At 38.8% G+C, this 22,173-nt stretch overlaps 1 protein-coding gene across 17 annotated transcripts in view; it reads right to left on the bottom strand.

Annotated features, from left to right (window-relative positions):
* Wdpcp (WD repeat containing planar cell polarity effector) overlaps positions 1 to 22,173 on the bottom strand; it is a 326,719-nt gene that overhangs the window by 166,469 nt on the left and 138,077 nt on the right. For all 17 annotated transcript variants that reach the window (XM_006514636.3, XM_030245786.1, XM_011243680.3 and 14 more), the window contains 3 exons: positions 20,148 to 20,757; positions 10,928 to 11,116; positions 7,583 to 7,706 (listed from right to left, as the gene is read on the bottom strand). In XM_006514636.3, the coding sequence (XP_006514699.1) occupies positions 7,583 to 7,706; positions 10,928 to 11,116; positions 20,148 to 20,757 (923 nt within the window). The remainder of the gene's footprint in view (positions 1 to 7,582; positions 7,707 to 10,927; positions 11,117 to 20,147; positions 20,758 to 22,173) is intronic.

Genomic DNA, 22,173 nt, shown 5'->3' with positions numbered 1-22,173 from the left:
ATAACGATGATGATTTTGCTATAATTTCTTTATACTCCACTCCTGCTTTAAAAAAAATGAATGAATGAATGATGCCTATCCACCAGGTTAAGGGTTAAGAATTGAACTGTCATTTATATCTGCTTAGAGAGAGAAAATCCATTTTCTCCCATGGAATAACATTGGGTGTATCAACTACTCCAAGGCAGGCCTTATGCTCAGGAATAGTAGACCCAACATATATTGGCCTCCACAGTTTTTTGTGTGTTTTTATTTGGTTACAGTTTGTTGGGTTTCGTTTTGCTTCTTTGGGGGAGTTTTGTCATTGTATTGGACTTTTGTTTGTTGAGAAAGAACATAAAGTTTAGTAGGTACTTAGGGGAAGGATCTGGAAGGACTTGGGAAAGGGGAAGAATAAGATCAAAATATACTTAGAATTGCTTTAAATGATTAAACATAAAAATATACATAAGTTTCTAAACACTTAGCTTATCAGCTAGCTCACTCACAGATGCTACAACTATATGTGCTGTTTTGTGGGATCTAGAACTACCATGGGCATAAACTGAAGGCTGTCTTTCCTGCTAGGTGTAGCATTTGTCATTTGATGATAACCAATGTTGCTTATCAAAGACCTTTCTGATGGATGAAAACATAAATTTCATTTACTGGTTTGTGATGATATATGTTTTAAATAAATACTGGAAAGGAAAAATGGCACTTTCTGAGAAAAACTGGTTAAAGAATAAGAACTGCAATAGCATCTGTTAGCAAAAGTCTGAAGATATTCGAGATGAAAAGAACAGAACCTGGAAGAATCTTTCTCCAAAGGTCATGTACTATATAATCCCATTTGTGTAGCACTCTGTCAGAAAGTATGTGTGGTCATAAAAGGACGCAGGAAGGACCAGTAGATAAAAGCACTGACCAGACACCACGCTCAATGGGTTCAGTCCCAAGGACCCAGAGTACAAGGAGAGAATGAACTCCCAATGCAGTTTTTAAAAGTAAAACAGTAGGCGGCACATCCTAGCTGTGTCTGTACTGCGTTAACACTAGTACGGCATGTGTCAGATGCGGCTATATTTTTGGAATATTTTGGAATATTATTCACTGGGGTGAATAGGGCAAGGGGCACAAGAATTTCTCTGTATTTTTTTCTTATATCTAAATTTGGGTCCATGATTTCCTTAAATATAAAGTTTAAATTATAAACACTGGCTCTGTTGTAACTTTGAGGGTTGCCACTATATAAAATTTAACTTCTAGCCAGGTACACTAAGAATCTTTGGGAATTTTCTTATGGTATTAGAGGTTTTTTATTTCCTGCCTGTCACATTCCTCCCCTGCTGCTACAGAAGATCAGCATGACTATATGTGGGCTCAAACTCCCTGCCTTGTGATAGCACGCCTAGGCTGGGCTCATCTCTGCTGTGTTTGGTATGGCCAAATCACCTCTTGGGGGCTGGAGAGATGGCTCAGTGATCAGAAGCACCTTGTGCCTCTCCGGAGGACCTGGGTTCAATTCCAAGCACCTACAAGGTGGCTCACAACTATCTGCAACTTCAGATTCAGGGAATCTGATACCCTCTTCTGACCTCCACAGGCATGAGGCACACAAGTGATACACAGATATACATGCAGGGAAAAGGCTCATTTATATCAAATAAAATAAATCTTTAAAAACTAATTATCCTCCCATTCCTATAGGTACCCCCAACTTCTTAGACCTAGCATCAATTCCACTGACTTTTAGTTCTGAAGTGATTAACTGCGTATTACAAATAACATTTGTCTTGTCTTCTTGAGACACTCAGAAGACACACCCCCAACAACTGTAGGTCTCTGCTTCTGTTTGTCCATTTGTAACAAGGGTTTGCAAACTTTCTCTGTAAAGGGTCAGAAAGTAAATACACATTGAGGGGTACACAACCCTGTCACAACTACAACTTGAAAGCAGGCATAGATGTTATGGAAACAAGTGGGCTTGGCTGCATTCCAGCGGAATTATATTTACAAAACCAAGAGGCAAGTCATGGTTAGCCGCCTCCTGCTTTATATAATCAGCCTTGGCTTCTATAGTCAAGGACGCGCAGTGACTTGAAATGGGGAAACACCTATCTAAACTGGGCTGTTGAAAGCATTGCCAAACAGCCACCTAGCACACATTTGAATTCAGAACCTCATGGGGACTGTGGGGAATGATTTTCTGGGGGAACCTACTGAGGTCTCCATGGCACGGACAGTCTACTCAGAGCCAAGTGCTGAGTCTCGGGAGAGGTCAGAGGGCAAGGGAAGATGTTGATCATGAATTTTCACGATCTGTTGTGCCATGTGGCAAGCACAGTTGCCAACAATGTATTATATCTAATTTTCTAAAATATAAACATTCTCTCTATAGAAAATAATAAATTGATGAAATGACAGACATGCTAATTAACTTATTTAATTCACACTGTTCTCTATAAGCATACAGAAGAGAATTAAAATAAATGTCAAACGTTTCAAAAAAACAAAACTCCTGTAACACATGAAGAATCCACTAGGCCTAAAATCATAATCTTTTCACCTCTTAGGACTGCCTTCCTTTTCACCTCTTAGGACTGCCTACCTTATCACCTCTTAGGACTGCCTTCCTTTTCACCTCTTAGGACTGCCTTCCTTTTCACCTCTTAGGACTGCCTTCCTTTTCACCTCTTAGGACTGCCTTCCTTTTCACCTCTTAGGACTGCCTTCCTTTTCACCTCTTAGGACTGCCTTCCTTTTCACCTCTTAGGACTGCCTTCCTTTTCACCTCTTAGGACTGCCTTCCTGTGGGTAACAATTATTTCTTCCTAAAGGAAAGAGTAAACACAGATCAACATCTTTATGTCTTTAAGAAGTTCTGAATGTAAGTCTACAGAGAGAAAATGGCCTCAGGCAGACATTAGGCAACATTTGTTCAGCAATGGCTTAATTCCGAGGAGTACCCTTGAATGACCTAAGATCCTCAATTGCCTAACACTGCCATAAATAAGTTTCATCATGACAAGTTTATACTTAGTGTGCAGGATGACTGCGGTTCTGAATGTTAGAACTAGCACTGCTCTGCCTGTGTCCGAAGTCACACTGACTGCGTACTCGCTTCCTAACTTATTACTGACATTTCCATAACTGTCCACTTGGACTTGGGAAACCTAGACCTCAGTAAATAGGAAAAGCTTATCTTAGAGAACTTATGTTTGACATTACAGATTCAAATGAGCCTGAAGCAAAAAGACTGTGAAGCCAGAGGAGCCTCAAAATAAAAAGAAATTTCAACTTCCAATTGTTTTCCTATTAATAGTTGAATAGACTAAAGATTTTAAATTTTTAATTAGATTTATTCATTTTCTGCCTGTTTTTCCTGCCTGCATGTCTATATAGCACATGCATACTTGATTCCTGCACAGGTCAGAAGACACTGAATTCTTTGGAACTGGAATTATCAGTAGGTGCTAGGCATGGAACCTGGGCCTTCTGTAAAAACACCCAAGTACTCTTAAGCAGCAAGCCATGTCTGTTTAGTTGTGTGTCTGCTTTCATTTGGACACTGTCATTTTCAAACATCACACTGAGCGGATGAGCAGCACGGGTGGGCAGGAATCTCAGGCTTCACTCCAGTAGCACTGCTAAGGTTTTATAAAACAAATAATCGTATTTTTGTGCATATGCTTCTGTCTGCATGTATGCTGTGCCCATGGAGGCCAGAAGAAGGCATCAGATCCCATGGGTTAAAGGTGGCCATGGGCCACCTGACGTGGGTGCTGAGACCTGTATGTTCTTCACCCCTGTGCTGTCTGCCCTGCCCCATATGCTGTCTGTCCTGCCCCGTGTGCTGTCTGTCCTGGCCCGTGTGCTGTTTTTGTTTGTTGTTGCCACTGCTTTGAAAAATACCAAAAGAGGAACAAAAGGAAATAAGATTTATTTAGATTCAAAATGCATGGTTGGCTCTTTCTTCTTCCTTAACTTTCTTGCCCGGGTGCTGCCTCCACCACCAGAAAGATGCCCACATTCTACTACAAACGTAAACAGCAAGGTTGGCAGAATAGACCCGGGCCATCCAGCTCTAACACCACATTATACCTGGGATCACACATCTACACACATATCTCTTCCTAGTTACATCAATTTATTTTAATTTTTCATGTGGAATGGTAAAGGAAAACAAACATATTCTTACAATCCTCTACAAAACGTCACAAATATTATATCTCTATTTCTAGGCAATAAAGTCCTCTCTTTCAAAACTTAGCCTACTATTTACAAGCATTTCAAAGGCACCTGCCTTTATGCTGCCACACATTAATACCACCATATCAGAACAGTGGCCTTGTATTTGAAGAGAAAATCATCACTTCTCTAAATCATTCTGCTTCCACACTAATGAACTAGCTTCGTGTGGCACACGCACAGGTGCAACACTCGCTTTCATCAGCACTCCCTTGCTCCTCTCCCAGGTTCTACTTGGTTATGATGAAAAGCTCTTGTTTGGTAATGGCTCCCTGCTAAGTGCTCTGGAGACTGTTCAATCTCACAGAGGTGAAAGGTGATAACTACTTTCTAAGCATAATTCAGGCAAAGCTGCGTTCGCTGTTTGTAGGTGTCCTGCTGCTTAACAGTTTTTATAAATCAGACTATTATATCTTTAATTTTATTAAAATACTTTATTAAATGATTTATACTATCAATGGATATTTATTTATTTATTATTATTTTTATTTATTTATTTATTTCATTGTTTGTTTGTTTGTTTTTTCCCACGACAGGGTATCTCTGTGTAGCCCTGGCTGTCCTGGAACTCACTCTGTAGACCAGGCTGACCTCAAACTCAGAAATCTGCCTGCCTCTGCCTCCCAAGTGCTGGGATTAAAGGCGTGTGCCACCACTGCCTGGCCAGACGTTTCTTCTTAAAACTCAGTAATTTTGAATACATACAAAGAGTTCTCAAGAAAGATATGAGAAATAAACCTTACAGTTTAGCTATGTTTAAACTTGGAGAAAGGTCAAGAGACACAGAAAGATGGCTGGAGAACTGCTCTCCAACAAGAACAAAACTGGAATTGTACACAAATATTTGTTTTAACCCAGACACTCACCTGCTAGCACAATGTCAGTCTGTGACCTCAGACCCTGTGTACTGGATCACAGCAAAGACAGCACAGCGTTCTCCCCTCACCGCCCACCTGAGTCCACCCCAGTGACTAACTCGGCTAACTCTAATTTCAGGAGGCTCCTTTCTTCTTCCTCAAATTAAAAAATGCCCCAATGTGGCCTTAATTCTGTAGGAAGTTTTCAGAGAGTATGAAAATAATGAATAGCTAAAGCAGAAGACTTAATGCAATCCTAGCACCTCCCTCCTTCCCTCCCTCCCTCCCTCCTTCCCTCCCTCCTTCCCTCCCTCCCTCTCTTCCTTCTTTCCTTCCTTCTTTCCTTCCTTCCTTCCTTCCTTCCTTCCTTCCTTCCTTCCTTCCTTCCTTCCTTCCTTTCTTAAGACATTTGACCAATTTCATCTCCCCTTGATAAAATTTCTCAGTAGCAGATTAAACAAAAGGATGTTTACAATTTAGGTGATCTCATTGGTTTCCACTAACATACATTCTCTTTCACAATGCCCTGTGCAGCTACTACTGAAAGAGAAACTAGTAAAGTCATTGTAACTGAAAGCATCCAAAATGGAAACATCAGTCAGCATTCCCCAAGGGACATGTCACATGACCAAACAGAAAAGTCTGAATGAAATGCTGATGACAGCAATAAGAATCACCTATCACAGAACACGGAATTTAAAACAACACTGAGGAAAAATTCACATACATACAAGATAGCTTCCTAGGGTAGAGGTTGTGAAAAAACAAGTAATTGCATTAAAGTCAGAGGCCAAAACTATAGTGAGGCTACAACACAGAACACTTTCAAAGTTCTTATTCATGTTGAGCTTTTTGAGCTCTTTAGGCAAGATATTAACTCATCAATTTTCCCTAGAAATAAGAAAAACAAAACAGGAATTAAAGACCACAGCCCTATGTTCAAGCACAGAGAACTTTAACCCTAGTATTTTCAGGATATGCTCATGCAAGGAGACGGCTACATTTAAGATGAGGAATGGCTCTCTTGAAATATGCTAACGCCATTCAGATAAAAAGGCAAGATTCAATTACAGATAATAACTCTTGCAATATATTAACATTTCCTGGTTTCCAAAAATATGATTTTTCTAAAGGCCTCACTGCTGTGTAGAGTTCAAAGTACCACCTTATATAGAGATAAAAGTAATTATGGGGCACAAATATCTGTATAACAGGATACCTCCTCAAGTTTTGACCAATCTTGGCACCTCCCTACATTTTGGGACAGTTGAACATCTATCATCAGCCTATTCATATATTAAAGACAATTCACAGTTATTTTGGAAAGTAGCATCTGAAAATTATACAACCAGTTTCAGTAAGTGATCTTTAGGAAGGAGTAAAGAGCTGCAGGAACCAGCCCATGATCACTTGTTATTCCTCTAAGTAAGCTGCTGATCACCGAAGCCTGAGTTTATTACTTCATGACATAATACTACCTTTACAAAGTTGTTCTGATAAAAATAAAAGAATATATATTAAAGTCTTTGAAAAAGACTTGCACAATACTATAGCAAAGTACATTTTTAGTGAAATTAAAACTAAAATCAATTCCTTCATGAAATTCTTCCTTTTTTGTAAACAGAATTCAAAATTCCATTATAAAATATTATATATATATATATATATATATACATATATATATATATATATATATATATAAACTGAAAGAGGAATAGTTTTGACAGACCCTAGTATATACCACTCATCTTAAGAAACAAAACTGGTGCACTGGGTGGCCAGGTCACTTGCAGGTCACATTTCTTCTCATTCCAGAACACCCTTTCATACCAACCATTGACCAGATTTTAACACTAGCTTTCACAGCATCTGTGTGTCCCTAATCTTTCTATCTAGATTTTCATCTTCCTTCCATCCTCCTCTGTGAATAGAAGTTCTTTCTCTTCAACTTCTAATATATGTTTCTCAGAGCCATATTTGACATTTTTATCAACCCTGTCAAATAATCCCTATGGATGAAAGAACATTTATATATACATAAGTAGGAAAATGAGTTACAGTGAAGTTAGCGCCTACCACATCGTGTGCAAGGGCAGTGGAGAGGTCTCCTGTAGTCATGTGGAAGGAAAGCGAGTCAACCTCTGCTTCCCAGCCTCAGAATACATGCATACAGCGAGCTCACAGTCAGCTTAGACAAAAGTATTTGTTTAGAGCTAGGAACAAAATTCATTAACATTTTCATATTCACTTTTTTATACAGATAGTTTTTACTATCACATTAAAGGGTAGAGTGTATTGCTGCTGATGAAGTGGTCCTGGATAATATCCAATATTACCTTAAAAGGAAAACAACAGATTAAATGAAGACTAATAAAATTTGCTTTTCTTTTAAAGACAAAAATTATCAGGAAACAGCCATATTATGAAGGAGTCTCATGAAAGATGGCTCTTTAAATGTGTCCTCTGTCAGCAGGAAATGCAGAGGCGTCACTCACCTGAGCAGGTGGTGGAAGAGCCTCCTGGCATACTTGCTGACTGGCTCTCTATATTCCAAAATAGTTGTATCCAGAAGTGGTCTTGTTGGAGCATAGAAGGTTCCAAGGCTCGCCTCAAGCTGTGCTGTGGAATTCAAACACAGCAGCACTAAGACAAGAGACACTCCTTCAATTACAGCAGAATCCTCCTGTCTGCAGTCAGTCATGTTCTGCAAACTTGGATCAAATGTGAGCTTGTTGGAGGAAAGATGAAATTAAAATATGGCAGCTGGTACAAAAACAAACCTGTGTGTAAACTTTCAGCGAGATAAAGCTGACAATGACTCTGAGAACAAAAAGCTGTCACAACCAAAGAAATCAATAATGAACCAACCTCTCACCACCAATGGGTAATTAAAACAGTGACTCAGCAAAGTAGCAAGGTTTCAACTAGTATTTCCAGTAAAATAAATTTGCAGTGTGCTCAACATTAAATGTTCTCTTTAGCAGAAAGGAAAACTAACTGCCTGAATAGGGAAATAAAATCAACACAGTAGAAATGTTTTCTTAAAATATCAGTAAGGGCCAGCAGGTAAGGACATTTGCTGCCAAGCCGCATGAGCTGAGTTTCATCCCCAGGACCCACATGGTAGAAGGCAGATCTGACTCTGACAAGTTGTCCTTTGACTCCCAACACATTCACTATGGCCTACACACACACACACACACACACACACACACACGTAATTTTAAAAATTAAAGAATAGAAACAAAAATTTGCACACTGGCATAAGACCTGTGTGTGGTGCAACTTTAGAAGAACAATAGAAACTTCTATCTTGGCCTGAATCTTGCCATAAACAAGGTCCTGAGCTTTGTCCTTTCATGAAAGCAAACACTTTGGGATAGAAGATTGGAGAGGCTTTTGATAAAGGGGGGAGGCCAGGAGATAAGAGATTAGGAAACAAGGTGTGTTCTGTCTACTTCACAATTTTACCAAGATGTGCCAGTGGGGCTGTGCTTCCTTCCGCCCAGAAATACCTGGCAGCGATTTACCATATGGTGTGAGCATGAGTATGTATGAATGTACTGCAGTTCACAGCTAGATTCCTCTAATATTTTGCTTCCAACACTGGCCTGAATAAACAATTCATTATTTAGTGAAACTCCTTTAGTTGTAGGCCTATTTAGATTTGTAAGTATTAAACACCTTGTCAGAATAATTGCTGCAGGCTTGGCTAAGCTTTAGTAATTTCTTTTTTATTTTTCAATCTCAAATCTACACAGTAAAATAGGATGCATTTTGGAGGTATTTTCTTTCAAAGCAGCAGTCAATTTAGATTAAAATTGAACATAGCACTGTTATTGTGAAAACAAGCCCAATTCTCCCGCCATTGCTTGTTTTCCTGACAGCATGTTTCGTACATCTGAAATGTTCAAGCGTACACAGAGCACTCGGACCTCCCAGCACAGCTCCGGACTCATTAGACTGCCCAGCTTGATGCTGAAGGCAGAAATGAAGATCTCAAAGACAGACCCAACACGGTTAGAAATAACAGCACACTAGGTTTCACTAATAAAAGGACAACGAATTACCATGTCAAATTTGTTAGATTCAGATAAAATAAATCTCAACAGGGAATTCTGAGTGCTTTAGAAATGTGTTTTGTAGTTACTTGATGCAAATGCACATATCTGCTTAGCATAGACACATTTGGATAACCCAGGATATGTATAGAGTTTGTTTTAATAGCCCAATATCATAAAAGCTTTTTATTTCCCTATCTTCCAATATGATTCTTTGGGAAGAACAACCCTTTATAGGGCAAGACTCTGATAATGCCCATTTGTGTATTTCTTTATACTCTTTCTTACAAGCTAGCAACTTAATATCATAAATTCACGAAGGGGCTAACAACACAGTGTCCTGAGTGAAACTCAATATTTTATCTTCCCATATTTCTTCTTTAACTGTACACTTGGGACTTGTTCCATAGAGCACATATCACTACAGACTGTCTTTGGAGGCTCTGATCTTTAGTTTTTTGTTGTTACTTTTAAGTACATACTCAATCTTGAGAAGTTTATCACTATTAAGAAATAGGTATATGGGATAACTCTGTAGGCAAAATTACAGTAATTTTTTCTATTGCCTAAAATCTTAAGAGTTATACTTTGTATTCTGAAAAGTACCACAGTAGGCCATATACTGTGGTAGGCACTTTCTTTATGTACAAACACTGCCATTTCCACAGATGAGTTTGGACTACTTCCAAAAAGTTCATTTAATTCTTAAATACATATTAGAAAGGAATTCCGGGAGCTAGGCCAAGGTCCGTAATACAAACTTCCTAGAGATTCATGAGCTTACTGGTCAACTACAAAATTTTATCCAAAATCTTATTATTTATTTTGGAAATGTAATAAAAATGAAGAAAGTCTATTAAAACCCAGTGAAAATACTAAGAGAAAATGTTCTCCACTAATAGAGCTGTCCTAATTTTGTTACCCTGTATAATTTAGGAATACCTTCTAGTCATAATTTCCTAAAATTAACAGCAAAAACAGATATGAAATAAATGTATAAATCCCAGTTGTTTTGGAATATTTCACAGCATATAAAAGAAAAAGAACTCATAAATACATGCTAGAGAACTGGGAGATACAGAAATTTGTTCATATCGTGTTTTAATAGCCCAATATCATAAAAGCTTTTTATTTCCCTATCTTCCAATATGATTCTTTGGAAAGAACAACCCTTTATAGGGCAAGAATCTGATAATGCCCATTTGTGTGCTAATTTTTTCTCAGTGTTCACCACCTCAACAATAAACACCTTGGATTTCTATGGGCAAAATTACTGAGGAAAGATGAGGCAATTCAAGCAGGCAGAGGGAGGAGCAAATCAAGAGAACAACTCCAAAGCATGGTAACAAGGGGGATGCCTAGGCAACAGACCATTCTGACACACACAAAGCAGATTGTAAGAACTGCTATGTGACCATGTGAGAGAAATGCTGCTGTTTAATGTGAGAGAGGAATAAGGCCTTGGCTTGGTGTCCTTTGTCTGCCGACAGAGAATAAATGAAACTTCTGATCAAAGCTTGAAATCTGAGTTTGACTCAATTTTGGAACAATGACACTTTGAGTTTCAACACAAGCCCAGGCAGAAAAGAAGTCCTCTGTGTTGACAAGTGCCATACAGGAAGTAGTACCATTTGGGAATAATTCTTTGATATTGTTTCAGTTTTAATACAACACTCATTTCTCAGTCTCCAATGACATAACCCCAAACATCCTTAAAAGTGACTCCAAATGTATTTCATGTATATACAAAACCACTGATGCAATATACTCAGGTCTGACCTTCTCTCTCTGGTGTGAGCCTCTGTCTAAGAAGATGGTTCACGATGGTGCCCATGCCGATCAAACACTGCTGGCCCAGGGTGTCCCAGTCCATGCTGCGCAGGATGCTGATGGCCTCATATACCTCACTGTAGTGAATGTACTGTAAGATGAGGTCTACCAGGCCCAGTTGTCCTCGTGTGAGGATGCCTGTCACAAAATAAGTGAAATACAAGGTCAAGTAACAGAAACAAGGGTACTCTTTACACAAAGGAAAAAATAAACTGGGACATCAGGGGCACATTGGTTTACCCTTTCAACAGAAAAAGAATCCACTTCCAATCTTGACAGATCAGGAACATTAAAATAAATAAATAAATAAATAAATAAATAAATGCTCAGTTTTATTTATAAAAGGCTGATGGCACTTGAAACTAACAATTCTTACACATAAAATGGCAAGCACTGTGGCTTTTAAGCACCTTTCTGTTCTGTTTCCATTTTTAATAGGTCTGGGAAGATGGCCCTGCTGGTGACAAGCTTGGTGGGTAAGCACAAGGACCCAAGTTCAAGCCCCCAGAAGCCACATTAAAAAATTAGGCCCAGCAGTGCATCCCTGGAGTCCCAGTGCAGAGGAAATGAGCCCAGGAGGATGATGGGGGCTTGCCAGCCAGTCCATCCATCTAGTTGAAAAGGAGATATTCAAGTTGAGAAAGAGACCAAAAAGATGAGAGGCAATTGAAAAAGACTCAGAACTGGCCTCTGGCCCCCACATGCATCTGACCATATACATGAATACATAAATATACATATACACAAAAGGAAAAAGTTTGAATGCTTTTTTCCCCTTCAGTAAGTATTTTATTGATTCTGATAAGTCTATAAAAACTCAGTACAAATAATCATAACGTTAAATGAGAAAATGCCCATGAAATAATTTTATAAGCCGTAAAATATTACAAAATATTACTGTAATTTCTTTTTATTACTGTCATCAGAATTTAACTGGGATATTTATAGGTTTCATGGTTTTTAAAATATACTAGTTCATGAGAAAGATTCTGAAATTCTTCTTGCTAACTCCAAGTTACATTAGAAAAAAACAAAACAAAACAAAACAAAAAAACCCCAACAACCCAACAGCCTATTTGTGCCGTATTTAACAAGACTCAACTTGACAGGGAATCTGGAGAATCGCCCTAAGTCATTCAAGCAGTAAAACTTTACTATGCCTTTTGAGTTGGTAGATCAACAGATGATTCTACCCAAAGCCCTCACGAGCCTGTGTCAAACACTGCAAGACCTCATCATAAATCAGGCAGCTCCTGACAGGAGGGGACAGTGTGCAGCAGCAGCTGAGAATAGCTGGAGTCGCTCTTCTCAACTCCATCAGAAGCACAAGTCTTCTACTAGCAAGAGAAAGAAGTAAGCTGTTCTGAACAAAGCTGTGGACGATCACAGTCAAATAGTTCAAAAATAAAGAAATTATTTTTAATGGTGGTAGAGGAGACACAGGACATACAGAGAAACAAGAAATGAATGATAATAGGCTTTGCATCTGAAATTATGCAAACTAAAAAACAGGAAGACAGTTTTAAAGGGCTTAAGATAAAAATAAAAATAACCTAAATTTTTAAACTCTTATAATAGAGGATTCAAAATTCATGAAGAGAAAAAAGTCTCTAAATACATCTAATAATAGAGTTCTGAATAATGCAACAGGAATGGACAGAACTAAATAGGCTGGGAAGTCCTCAATAGACGATTACAGCTGAGATTCCAGTGATCTCAAGATGTCAAGATGAATCAAGAGGCTATATAAACAGAAAATCTGGAATCAGTGAAAACATCTAGATGTATTTTCTTGCCTTTCTTTGTTTCTTTCTCTGTCTGTCTGTCTGTTTTCCTCTTTTCTATGACAGGTCATATAGAGTCCAGGCTAGCTTCAGGCTCCTCTTGTAGCAGCAGATAACCTTGATCCTCTCTGGCTGTGCTGGGGTTACAGGTGTGCACAACCAAGCCCATCCCAAATAAGCTTACTCCCTAACCCAGCATTTGTAAAGCATTTCACCCAACAACAGTGCATCATATATTCTCTCTGACTACACATGGAAAGGAACCAGGCTAAAGCATTGCAGAGTAATGACACGTCCTATAGTACATTTCAAAAGTTTTAAATCATATGACTACATTAGATAGATTAGATTCTCTAACATCAAGGAAATTAGATACAAAAAGCAGAGAGAAACCTCCAAATATTGAAAAAAATGTCACTAAGTGAGATCATCACTGGAGAGTAAATGCTGAGTGACTGAAGCGATGGCTCAGTGGTAGAGTGCATACTGCTCTCTTTCAGAGGAACTAAGTTCCCTTTCCAGTACCTATGACACACAATTTACAACTACTAATGAACGCCAGCTCCAGGGGATCAAATGCCCTCTTCTGGACTCTTTAAGTACTTACAGTCTTATATCCACACACACGCCCCACCTCGACCCCGACACAGACATACTTAAAAATAAAACAAATCCTCAAAGTCTGATAGAAGTAGTTGTTGATTTTTTTAAAATAAACAATGTGACTAAATAAACAAAAAGAAAGGAAAAATATATATGGCACTAAACATAAAAATGTTCAACTCCAAAAGCCACCAGGGAAATAAAATTAACAATACTATACATGGATTATAAAGGCTAAAGTTGAGAAGACCATTTATACCAAGTCTTAGTGAAGATGTGGAACAATTGCTGTTTGTTTTTGGCTTTGGTTTTGGTTTTGGTTTTGGTTTGGTTTGGTTTGGTTTGGTTTTTTCAAGACAGGGTTTCTCTGTGTAGTTCTGTCCTGGAACTCACTCTGCAGACCAGGCTGGCCTCGAACTCAGAAATCCACCTGCCTCTGCCTCCCAAGAGCTGGCATTAAAGGCGTGTGCCACCACTGCCTGGCTCAACTGCTGCTTTCATTGCTCATTGATACTAATTTTTATAATCACTTTTAAAGAAGCACATGGCCCTGGCATGTCCATTTGTAGGTTTTTTTCTAACAGAAATGAAATATATGTCTATATAAAGGCTTGGCCATAAAAGTACAGAGCATTTTTAGTGCTTTAGCTTAAACCTTGAGATAAACCAAATGTCCACCAACATGTGAAAGAAAAACAAAGCATTGTGGTGTGTAGGTACATAATAGCTGACTATGAATGGAAAGTGATTTACAGGTAATATGGAAGATTCTCACAGGCTAACACAGAGTGTGAAAACACGTGGGCACAAAAGAATTCACTCTATAGCTGCATTTCTATGGAATTCTATAAAAAGCAAATCTTAATCTGTAACAAGAGAAATCAAAGCAGTGATTATCAGTTGTAAGGAAGGTGGGGCCAAGTACAAAGGACTTTAGGAGAATGCTTTAGTGAGATGAAAATGTTCTATTTCTTAACTGTGGTGGCAATCATGGGAATGTATAGATTAAACTCACTGATGAGCCTTTTAAATGTGTACAGTTTATTTATGTAGATTATACTTCAGTAAACCTGATACTAAAACCATTACTTCTAAAGTGAAGGAAGAAGATGCTGTATGGAATAAACTAAACGTTCATTCCAAATGATCTTGGAGATGATGAGAGCCATGAAAGCTGATGGGGCATCCAATATAATCCCTACATTTCTTTTCTTTCCTTTTCAGAATTAATGGATTTCATTATGACATTTCCTTACATACTTACTTTCTGTACTTTGGTTGTCTTTGCAACCCATAGTCCTCCCATACTGCCAGTAGTAGTGGGTTTGGCTAATGTTGCTTGTATTCTAATGCTGATTTGAGGCCCCCAAGGCTGTTTGCCCCAAAGGAGAGAGTCCTCAGGTAAGACACTAGGTGCCTCTACCCCCAGTTGATTGTGATTGGTGAATAAAGATGCCAACAGCCAATAGCTGGGGAGAAGAGAAATAGGTGGGGTTGAACTTTGGTGGGTTTAGAGAAAGGAGCAGGGAAGAAGAGAAGAAAAATAGAAGAATGAAATGTACAGGAGAGGACAAAGGAGAGCAGCCATAGGTTAGCAGTGACGTAAAAATGTGGCCATGTCGGCTGGCCAATTGTAGCTAAGAGCAGCCCAGATGAAGCATAGTAAGTGATAACTTGGGTTAATGGTAGAAAGTGGATTCTAACAGCATGGAGGTTAGGCAGTTGTCCAGCTATTGTGCTGCTTAAGGCATATTAAAATATATGTGTGTATGTGTTTCATCCAGGAACATAAATGGTTTAAGGTGGGCAGACACCCCACACCCAAACTTTTAAAATATATTTTTCTACATCCAGCCGTGCTGATTCCCTTTCTCCTAAATAACCCCTTGTCCTTTCATATCGTATAAATGAGGAAAACATGCCATAGTCTGTCTTTGCCTACACTGCCCTCTCTCTTCTTCCTTTTGATGCCTTCCTTTCCAATTGTCTCCCTATTTTTAAGCTGTTCCTCTTCTATTCTTTGAATATTCACTAAAAGATATAGAAAACATAAACTATTTGACACTACTCATCATGTGTTGAGTAAGTTATAATACAGAAATAACTCAATGTTACTCAGCTATTTAAAAAGATTACTAAACCCGATTAGTAAAAATGACATTTATATAAAATATTACAACATTTCTCAAAAAAAAACCTCATATACTTCTTATTAAAGAAAACAGAAATAAATAGACACGGAGACAGGCAGATAGATAGATACAGACAGATAGACAGACCGACACACACACACACACACACACACACACACACACAGAGAGAGACTGGGAATTTACCATGTCACTAAGAGAAAGGATATTAGCTTTAATTTAGCTTACTCCCCAGTTTTAGAGGTGAACAAGGACTCTCAAAGGTAAAATGCTTTTGATTTGGAGGTTGCACTAAACAATCATTTCATCTACTAGAATGGAGAATGTAAGAAGAAAAATGGGTTTGGTTAAAATGATGGTTGCATGTCTGTACTTTATATGAGGTGGAATCAAGCAAATCAAGGAAATGTATACATGTGGAATCAGGAGCAATCTTGGATAGAGTCAGAGATGGGATAGTGTCTGAGCCCATGTTCTGCTACTATAACTGGGTGAATAGATTATAAATGTGCAAGTTTATTTAGTGTACAAAGTGGCAGGACAAGCAGAGATTGAACATACAGCAAACACCCCTACCCAGTAAGTACATTAATCCATTTATGAGGGCAGAGTCCTTGTGCCCCAATTTGTTCTTAAAGACCCTGCCTCTTTACACTGTTACAGTGGCAACTGAACTTCACTGTGGCTTTTGCAGATAAAATTCAAACCACAGTGCAAAGCTGAATTACAAAGAAACTTTCAACCTGAATAAAATATAATAAGAATTTAAAGTATGCCCCTGAAGAACTCCATTTCATGAGTAGGCAGAAGACAAGTGTTAAAAAGCTGTGTTTAGAGACAGAAAAAAAATGTTCTTTGATCACAGAGGAAGTCAGCTAACATCAATTACTGGAGAATCATCAAGGATCAAAGGTTATCACATAGGGAAATCACTAGAGACCTTTCCACAGTAGTTCCAAAATGTGCTGCAGACACAAACCACAGTTATGGTGCTGCTGGGGCAATGAGAAGCAAGGCCAGAAACTCGTAGTTCCCTGCCACATCAGCAACTTTGACGATGGAAGAAAGTCCATCAGAAGCAAAAGGAAAAGACTGCCGAAGAAGATTTGTTTCTTATGAAGTAGCCTGGGCCTGTTTATCCACTGTGTACCAAGATGCCTGATAGGTGGGAAGGATAACGCACTGGCGCCATTGTAATAGCAGTGACAAGACAAGAAAATAGGTGTCCTAGCCCTGCATGGCACACAGGTAAGAAGTGGCAGGGAGGAGGAGGGGTAATAAACAGGTAAATTCAATGCAGTGCTAATAAATTACCAGGCGAGATCCTGGGTTAAGAGCGGAGCTGGTGGTGTTAGATTAAAGAAATTAAAAAGCAGAGAGGACTAGAAATGGCTGCAGTTAGACTGGGTGAGCTTTACAACCTCAGTAGAATAACCAAGTGCCTCTCAAAACTAACCTCAGGATGTGTGTGTGGAAACTTGGGATGAGCATACCACAGGCATTCTCAATAGTATACGTATTCTTTACAGAATGCAATACTTACCTGTAGTGAGATGAATAGTAAAGCCTTTGTGTGTGGCCTTGAGTGAAATGTTTCAGCAACACTTTGCCATGCTTGGGTCGATCAGTGGAGGCTGAGAAATTGTTCTGAGACTATTTGAACCTTGAAGAAATGTTGTCTCCCTCAAAAGTCTGCACTGGGTGCTACCTTGGGAACTTGCAGCAGCACCAACCTTGGTTCTAAGACACTCCTCTTAACCGGGAGCTCTTAGTTGTTTCGATTATGGCTGGCCATGATCAAACGGGACTGAGATTTGTTGTCTGTTCTCACGGGCAGCAAGGGCAAGAACCCTTGGCAGCTGGAACCTTTCCCAGCCCCAGCTAACCTTGTATAATGTTTGAATAAAGTAACTGGAGTGAGCTAGCTGGGTGTCAGTCTTTCCCAAGAAGGCTGAACCCCTCCTGTGCTCTTTAGGAAATGAAAGCTTAGCATCTTGGTGAGCTTCTCTTTCTACTTCAGCACCTATTATCAACATCAATCAGTACTTACTGGAATTCTCATTAGGAGAATGGCATTTCTAGTTGCTTCCCAAGGAAAACATGCATCTACAAGTCTCTTGTAACAGAGAAGATGTCCTTTTTATACCCACCATGTTGTGTGACCAATGAAAAAGGCTACGACGGAGCACCCAACCTTAAGAATTTCCTACAGCGTTATGCTGACTGACCTGGCATCTGCCACTGCCATGTTTACATTGATAACATCCTATTTTAGACTAAGATCTATGATTTGTCTCTACAATTTTAAATTGTAAACTACACCTTTCATGTCAAATTTTCCAAAGGCTTGTATAACAAGCATCTGAAAAAAAAAAAAAAAGAGCCGCATAAAGCTCTCTTGGGAGAGCTGCACATGAACTACCTGTTTACATATGCAGTCACTTGAATTATACATGAAAATGCCACATGGATGCCCAGAATCAGCTCTGTGTTAATTCAAGAAGTATATTAATTTTTGGATGTATTTAGTAGCAGATCATAAGAAAAATCTGTTCTTTAAAACTAGGTTTTCTGTTTTTTAAAAAATTGCTAGTTGGAATCTACTATTTCAAGTAATCTACTACTCCCAGGAAAGAAAATTTTATATAAATATTAATTTCATAATACATTAAAAATGGGACACAAAGTTTTTTTAAAAAAAAAAATTCTTAGATATTCCACATTTAGCTCTTCCAAAGAGCTAAATTGGAAGACTGTGCAGTTTCCCTGTCCTGTAAACTTAAATGAAAATAAAATTTAAATGATAAATGTCAGTTGCAGAAGTTATCACCTTTCTATCTGAGTGCTTGACTTCTATTGGATAATTTTATTCCAAGAGACCTTCTTGGGAAAAAGAGGTGACAGCCAACTCATTGCCTAATTGATTTAGGAACAGTGCCCAGGGAAACAGTCCAATTAAGTTTACAAGCTGGCAATTAGCAGGAAGCCCTCTAAATCCCTACACTGAGAGCCTGTTTACTTTAGTAAGAAGGCAAATGTGCTAGAGATAGGAAGACAAAACTGTGCTTTTTGCAAAGCTGTTGTGAGGAGGCAGACAAGGGAGGGTGGAAGGGATGCTGGGTATGCATGGACAGATAGCATCCTGCTGACAGGTAACTGAGTCACTGAAAGGGGGTGGGGAGAGAGAGAGAGAGAGAGAATGAGAGAGAGAGAGAGAGAGAGAGAGAGAGAGAGAGAGAGAGAGAGAGAGAGAGAGAGATTGTGTATGTTTTAACAGACATGGAGAATATCAAACATCCACTTTAATTAGTGTTGTGTATGGAGACATACAGCTGTTAAAATGTAGCTGGGTAAAGCTAACTGGATTATCTCATAATAACAGATTCCAAACATTCTTGAACAATTTTAAGGTTACGAGCAGAGTCAGCAGCATTTCTCCTATGACTAGAAACATAACTGTCTTTATAAGCACTCCGTCCCTCAGATCAGTCAGGTCACTTCCACTAGACTTACTTTTTCCATTCAACTTGGGGGCAAGTAGACCAGTGTGAAAACAGAAGTGATCGCTGCTTGACAAACACCTTGATGTCTTTAAAATCACCCACAGCAAATCCTGAAAGGTTTTCAAATGTATTTATCTATCTTTTCAGGTACATAATGTGTTTTAATTAAAAAAAATGTTTTTGTCAACCTAAATCCCTCAAAGAATGTTAAAGTATACAAAACTACCTATAGTGGTTCTTGTTCTTTCAGTACGAGCCTGGCAAGCCAGAGCTATGAAAGGCTAGTGAGCATCAGAATATTTCACTTTAAGGACCCCTACTGGAAATGAGCTTGATTGCTTTATAATTTATAAACATCAAGAAAGCTCTTTAGCTACTTTTATCTAAAAGGAAACAAACAAAGAAACAAACAAACAAAAGACAGGATGAAAAAGTTACACAAAGGTCTTTAGTAAATTTTAAGTAATATCTGACTTATTTCTTTTTAAACATTTGCTCTACCCAATTCCACCCTTCTCATCAACAGACATGGATAATCTAAAATAATTTTTATAGAAAGGTATTATATTCTATAACACAGGCTTTCATGATGAACACAGAAGTCAATTTTAAAATTCTGATCTACCTGTTTCTTATGGAATATTTTAGACAATTTATTTCAGAAAACATTAGAAGTAAATGTTCTGATTTTAAAAAATGCTGTGTGTTTGTCTACATGAGTTTATGTATACAACATGTGTGCAGTGCCTAGAGAATCCAGAAGAGGGCATCAGATCCCCTGAAACTGGAGTTACAGGCAGTTGTGAGGCACCATATTGGTGCTGGGACTGAACCCAGGTCCTCTGAAAGGGCAACAAACATTCTCAACCCCTGAGCCATCGTTCCAGCTCTAAAAGCTTACACTTTTTAATCATCATTATGTACAATTAACACAATTTCAAAAGCCTTCAATATTTAATTCTTTGCTAGCTAGAAACTGCTCCCAAGAGTTTTCAATGAACCTCTAGGCAATCATTGAAAGGCAGACAGATATTCTTATGGGATTACAAGCAGAAAACCTACATGTGAAGATTGACGCCTTAGTTATGTCACAACATAAACAAGGTACCTACCAGGCTACTTGACTTACCAAGTTTAAACAGTAGCACACCCAAAGGTCCTTTGTTGAACCTGAGGAAGAGAAGATCACAGATTTCTCCTCTTTTAGGCTTCTGGAAAACAACAGGAGGAGCCATCCACTGCATTTGAACAAGACTGCTTGAAACATCAAAGAACTTCTTGAATTGCAGAGTCTCCTTCGGTGAGTAATCTTCTGCCAAGAGCTGGATGTTGATAGGGGACAGAGCAATATCAAAAATTTGTAGCTCCCCTTGGTTGCTGCCAACCAGAAGAATGGCGCCACTTGGGTGGCAGCTTATCAATGAAGGCCTAAGTTCAGCCTGGGCCAGGAGAGTCACACCACGGTGAGCTTCATAGAGAATTACTGAAGAGTCTTCACAGCCCACGATCAGTTTGTCTTCCGTAGAGTTCCTGCAGCAGCTGATGGCCTTCGATCTTAGTGGTATTCTGGTAACTGACACGCAGTGGAGTTTGTTCCGGACAGATTCATAAATACAGCTGTCAGCCATGGGCTCCTTGTCTACACTGACGGAGCACTCCACTGTGAACACCTGATAAGGTTGTTTGGTGCCGAAGTGAACATCCAGGGGACTCCATTCTGTGCGAACAAAACTTAGAACCTGTAAGAATTGTGCCAAGTACATTAAGACAGACAGACCTTAGCTTTGCTTCAGCTGTCAAGCACAGGACAGGTTTTTAGTTCAGAATCCACTTAAGACCTGAAACTGCACCTTAGATACCAGCAATAGCTGGAGACAATAGTACACAGAGCTCATATAGATTTCAGCACAGCTGAAGGAATTGAACTATATGATTTTAAATTTAACACTTAGTTTAAAATAATTCTGAAAAATCACTTAACGCTGTATATGTCTAATGTTATATAAAAACTAGTAAAGTGAAATTTTATTAAAATGATAAGACTAGCAGAATATGTTTAGAAGTTAGAAAAACCTTAAAGGATTAAGTAATAATCTCTTTTATACCCACTAGCCTTACCAATTTTGAAGTGATTAGTAATAAATTATTGCCTAGGTAGACAAAGGTAAAAAACATTAGCACTCTATTAAGTCTTACAAAATTATTTTGCTATCATAAAAACAAAGTATGACAAATTGCTGTATAAACAAACTGTCAATAGAAATAATGTAATATGTTAGCTTTAAAATGGGATAAGAAACTAAAAATTAACAAATGATATATTTTAAAGCTTTTAAAAGGCATCATTAGTATAGAAAAGAAAAAAATTGTTTTATTTGCCCACACAAACATCAAAGCAGGAGACACAAGAAAACAGGCTACTCACTTACTCATGTGCAAATGGTGGGCAGTCAGGAGTGGGCAGTCAGTCAGTCAGGAGTGGGCAGTCAGGAGTGGGCAGTCAGTCAGTCAGGAGTGGGCAGTCAGGAGTGGGCAGTCAGGATTGGGCAGTCAGTCAGGAGTGGGCAGTCAGGAGTGGGCAGCTAGTCAGGAGTGAGCAGTCAGGAGTGGCATTAAATACTTTGTTCAAAACGTAAACCAAGAAATGATGGAGAAATGTTGAGTAACATTTTTGACAGAAATTTAAGCGCACTGAGAAATAGGCTTAGGAAGTGGCATTGTACACGTGTCCTCGCGGGTGGGCGGGCGGGCGGGAAGGTGAACCACTGTTGTTCGTGGTCTCACAGGCCTGCAGTGGGATGGAGGAGCCCCACCACATCTGGTTCAGCCTGAGAGGAAAGCTCAGGTTTTCAGGTTTTCCAATTGGTATTCTGAGCACTGCTGATTTGGTGACTCTCCTCTCACTCGCTCTTGCTATTTATTCATTTACTCTAGCTGGGCACACACTTAGTGAATTAACTCATTCAAAACTTAACCTATTGTCACTGTATGTCAGTCTCCAGACCACACACTAGATAGATAGATAGATAGATAGATAGATAGATAGATAGATAGATAGATAGATAGATAGATAGACAGACAGACAGATAGAGAAAGAGAGAAAGAGAGAGAGAAAGAGAGAAAGAGAGAAAGAGAGAAAGAGAGAAAGAGAGAAA

This window comes from Mus musculus, chromosome 11, assembly GCF_000001635.26.
Source record: "Mus musculus strain C57BL/6J chromosome 11, GRCm38.p6 C57BL/6J".
Classification (NCBI taxonomy): Eukaryota; Metazoa; Chordata; class Mammalia; order Rodentia; family Muridae; genus Mus; species Mus musculus.
This window is presented reverse-complemented; position numbering and strand designations above follow the sequence as displayed.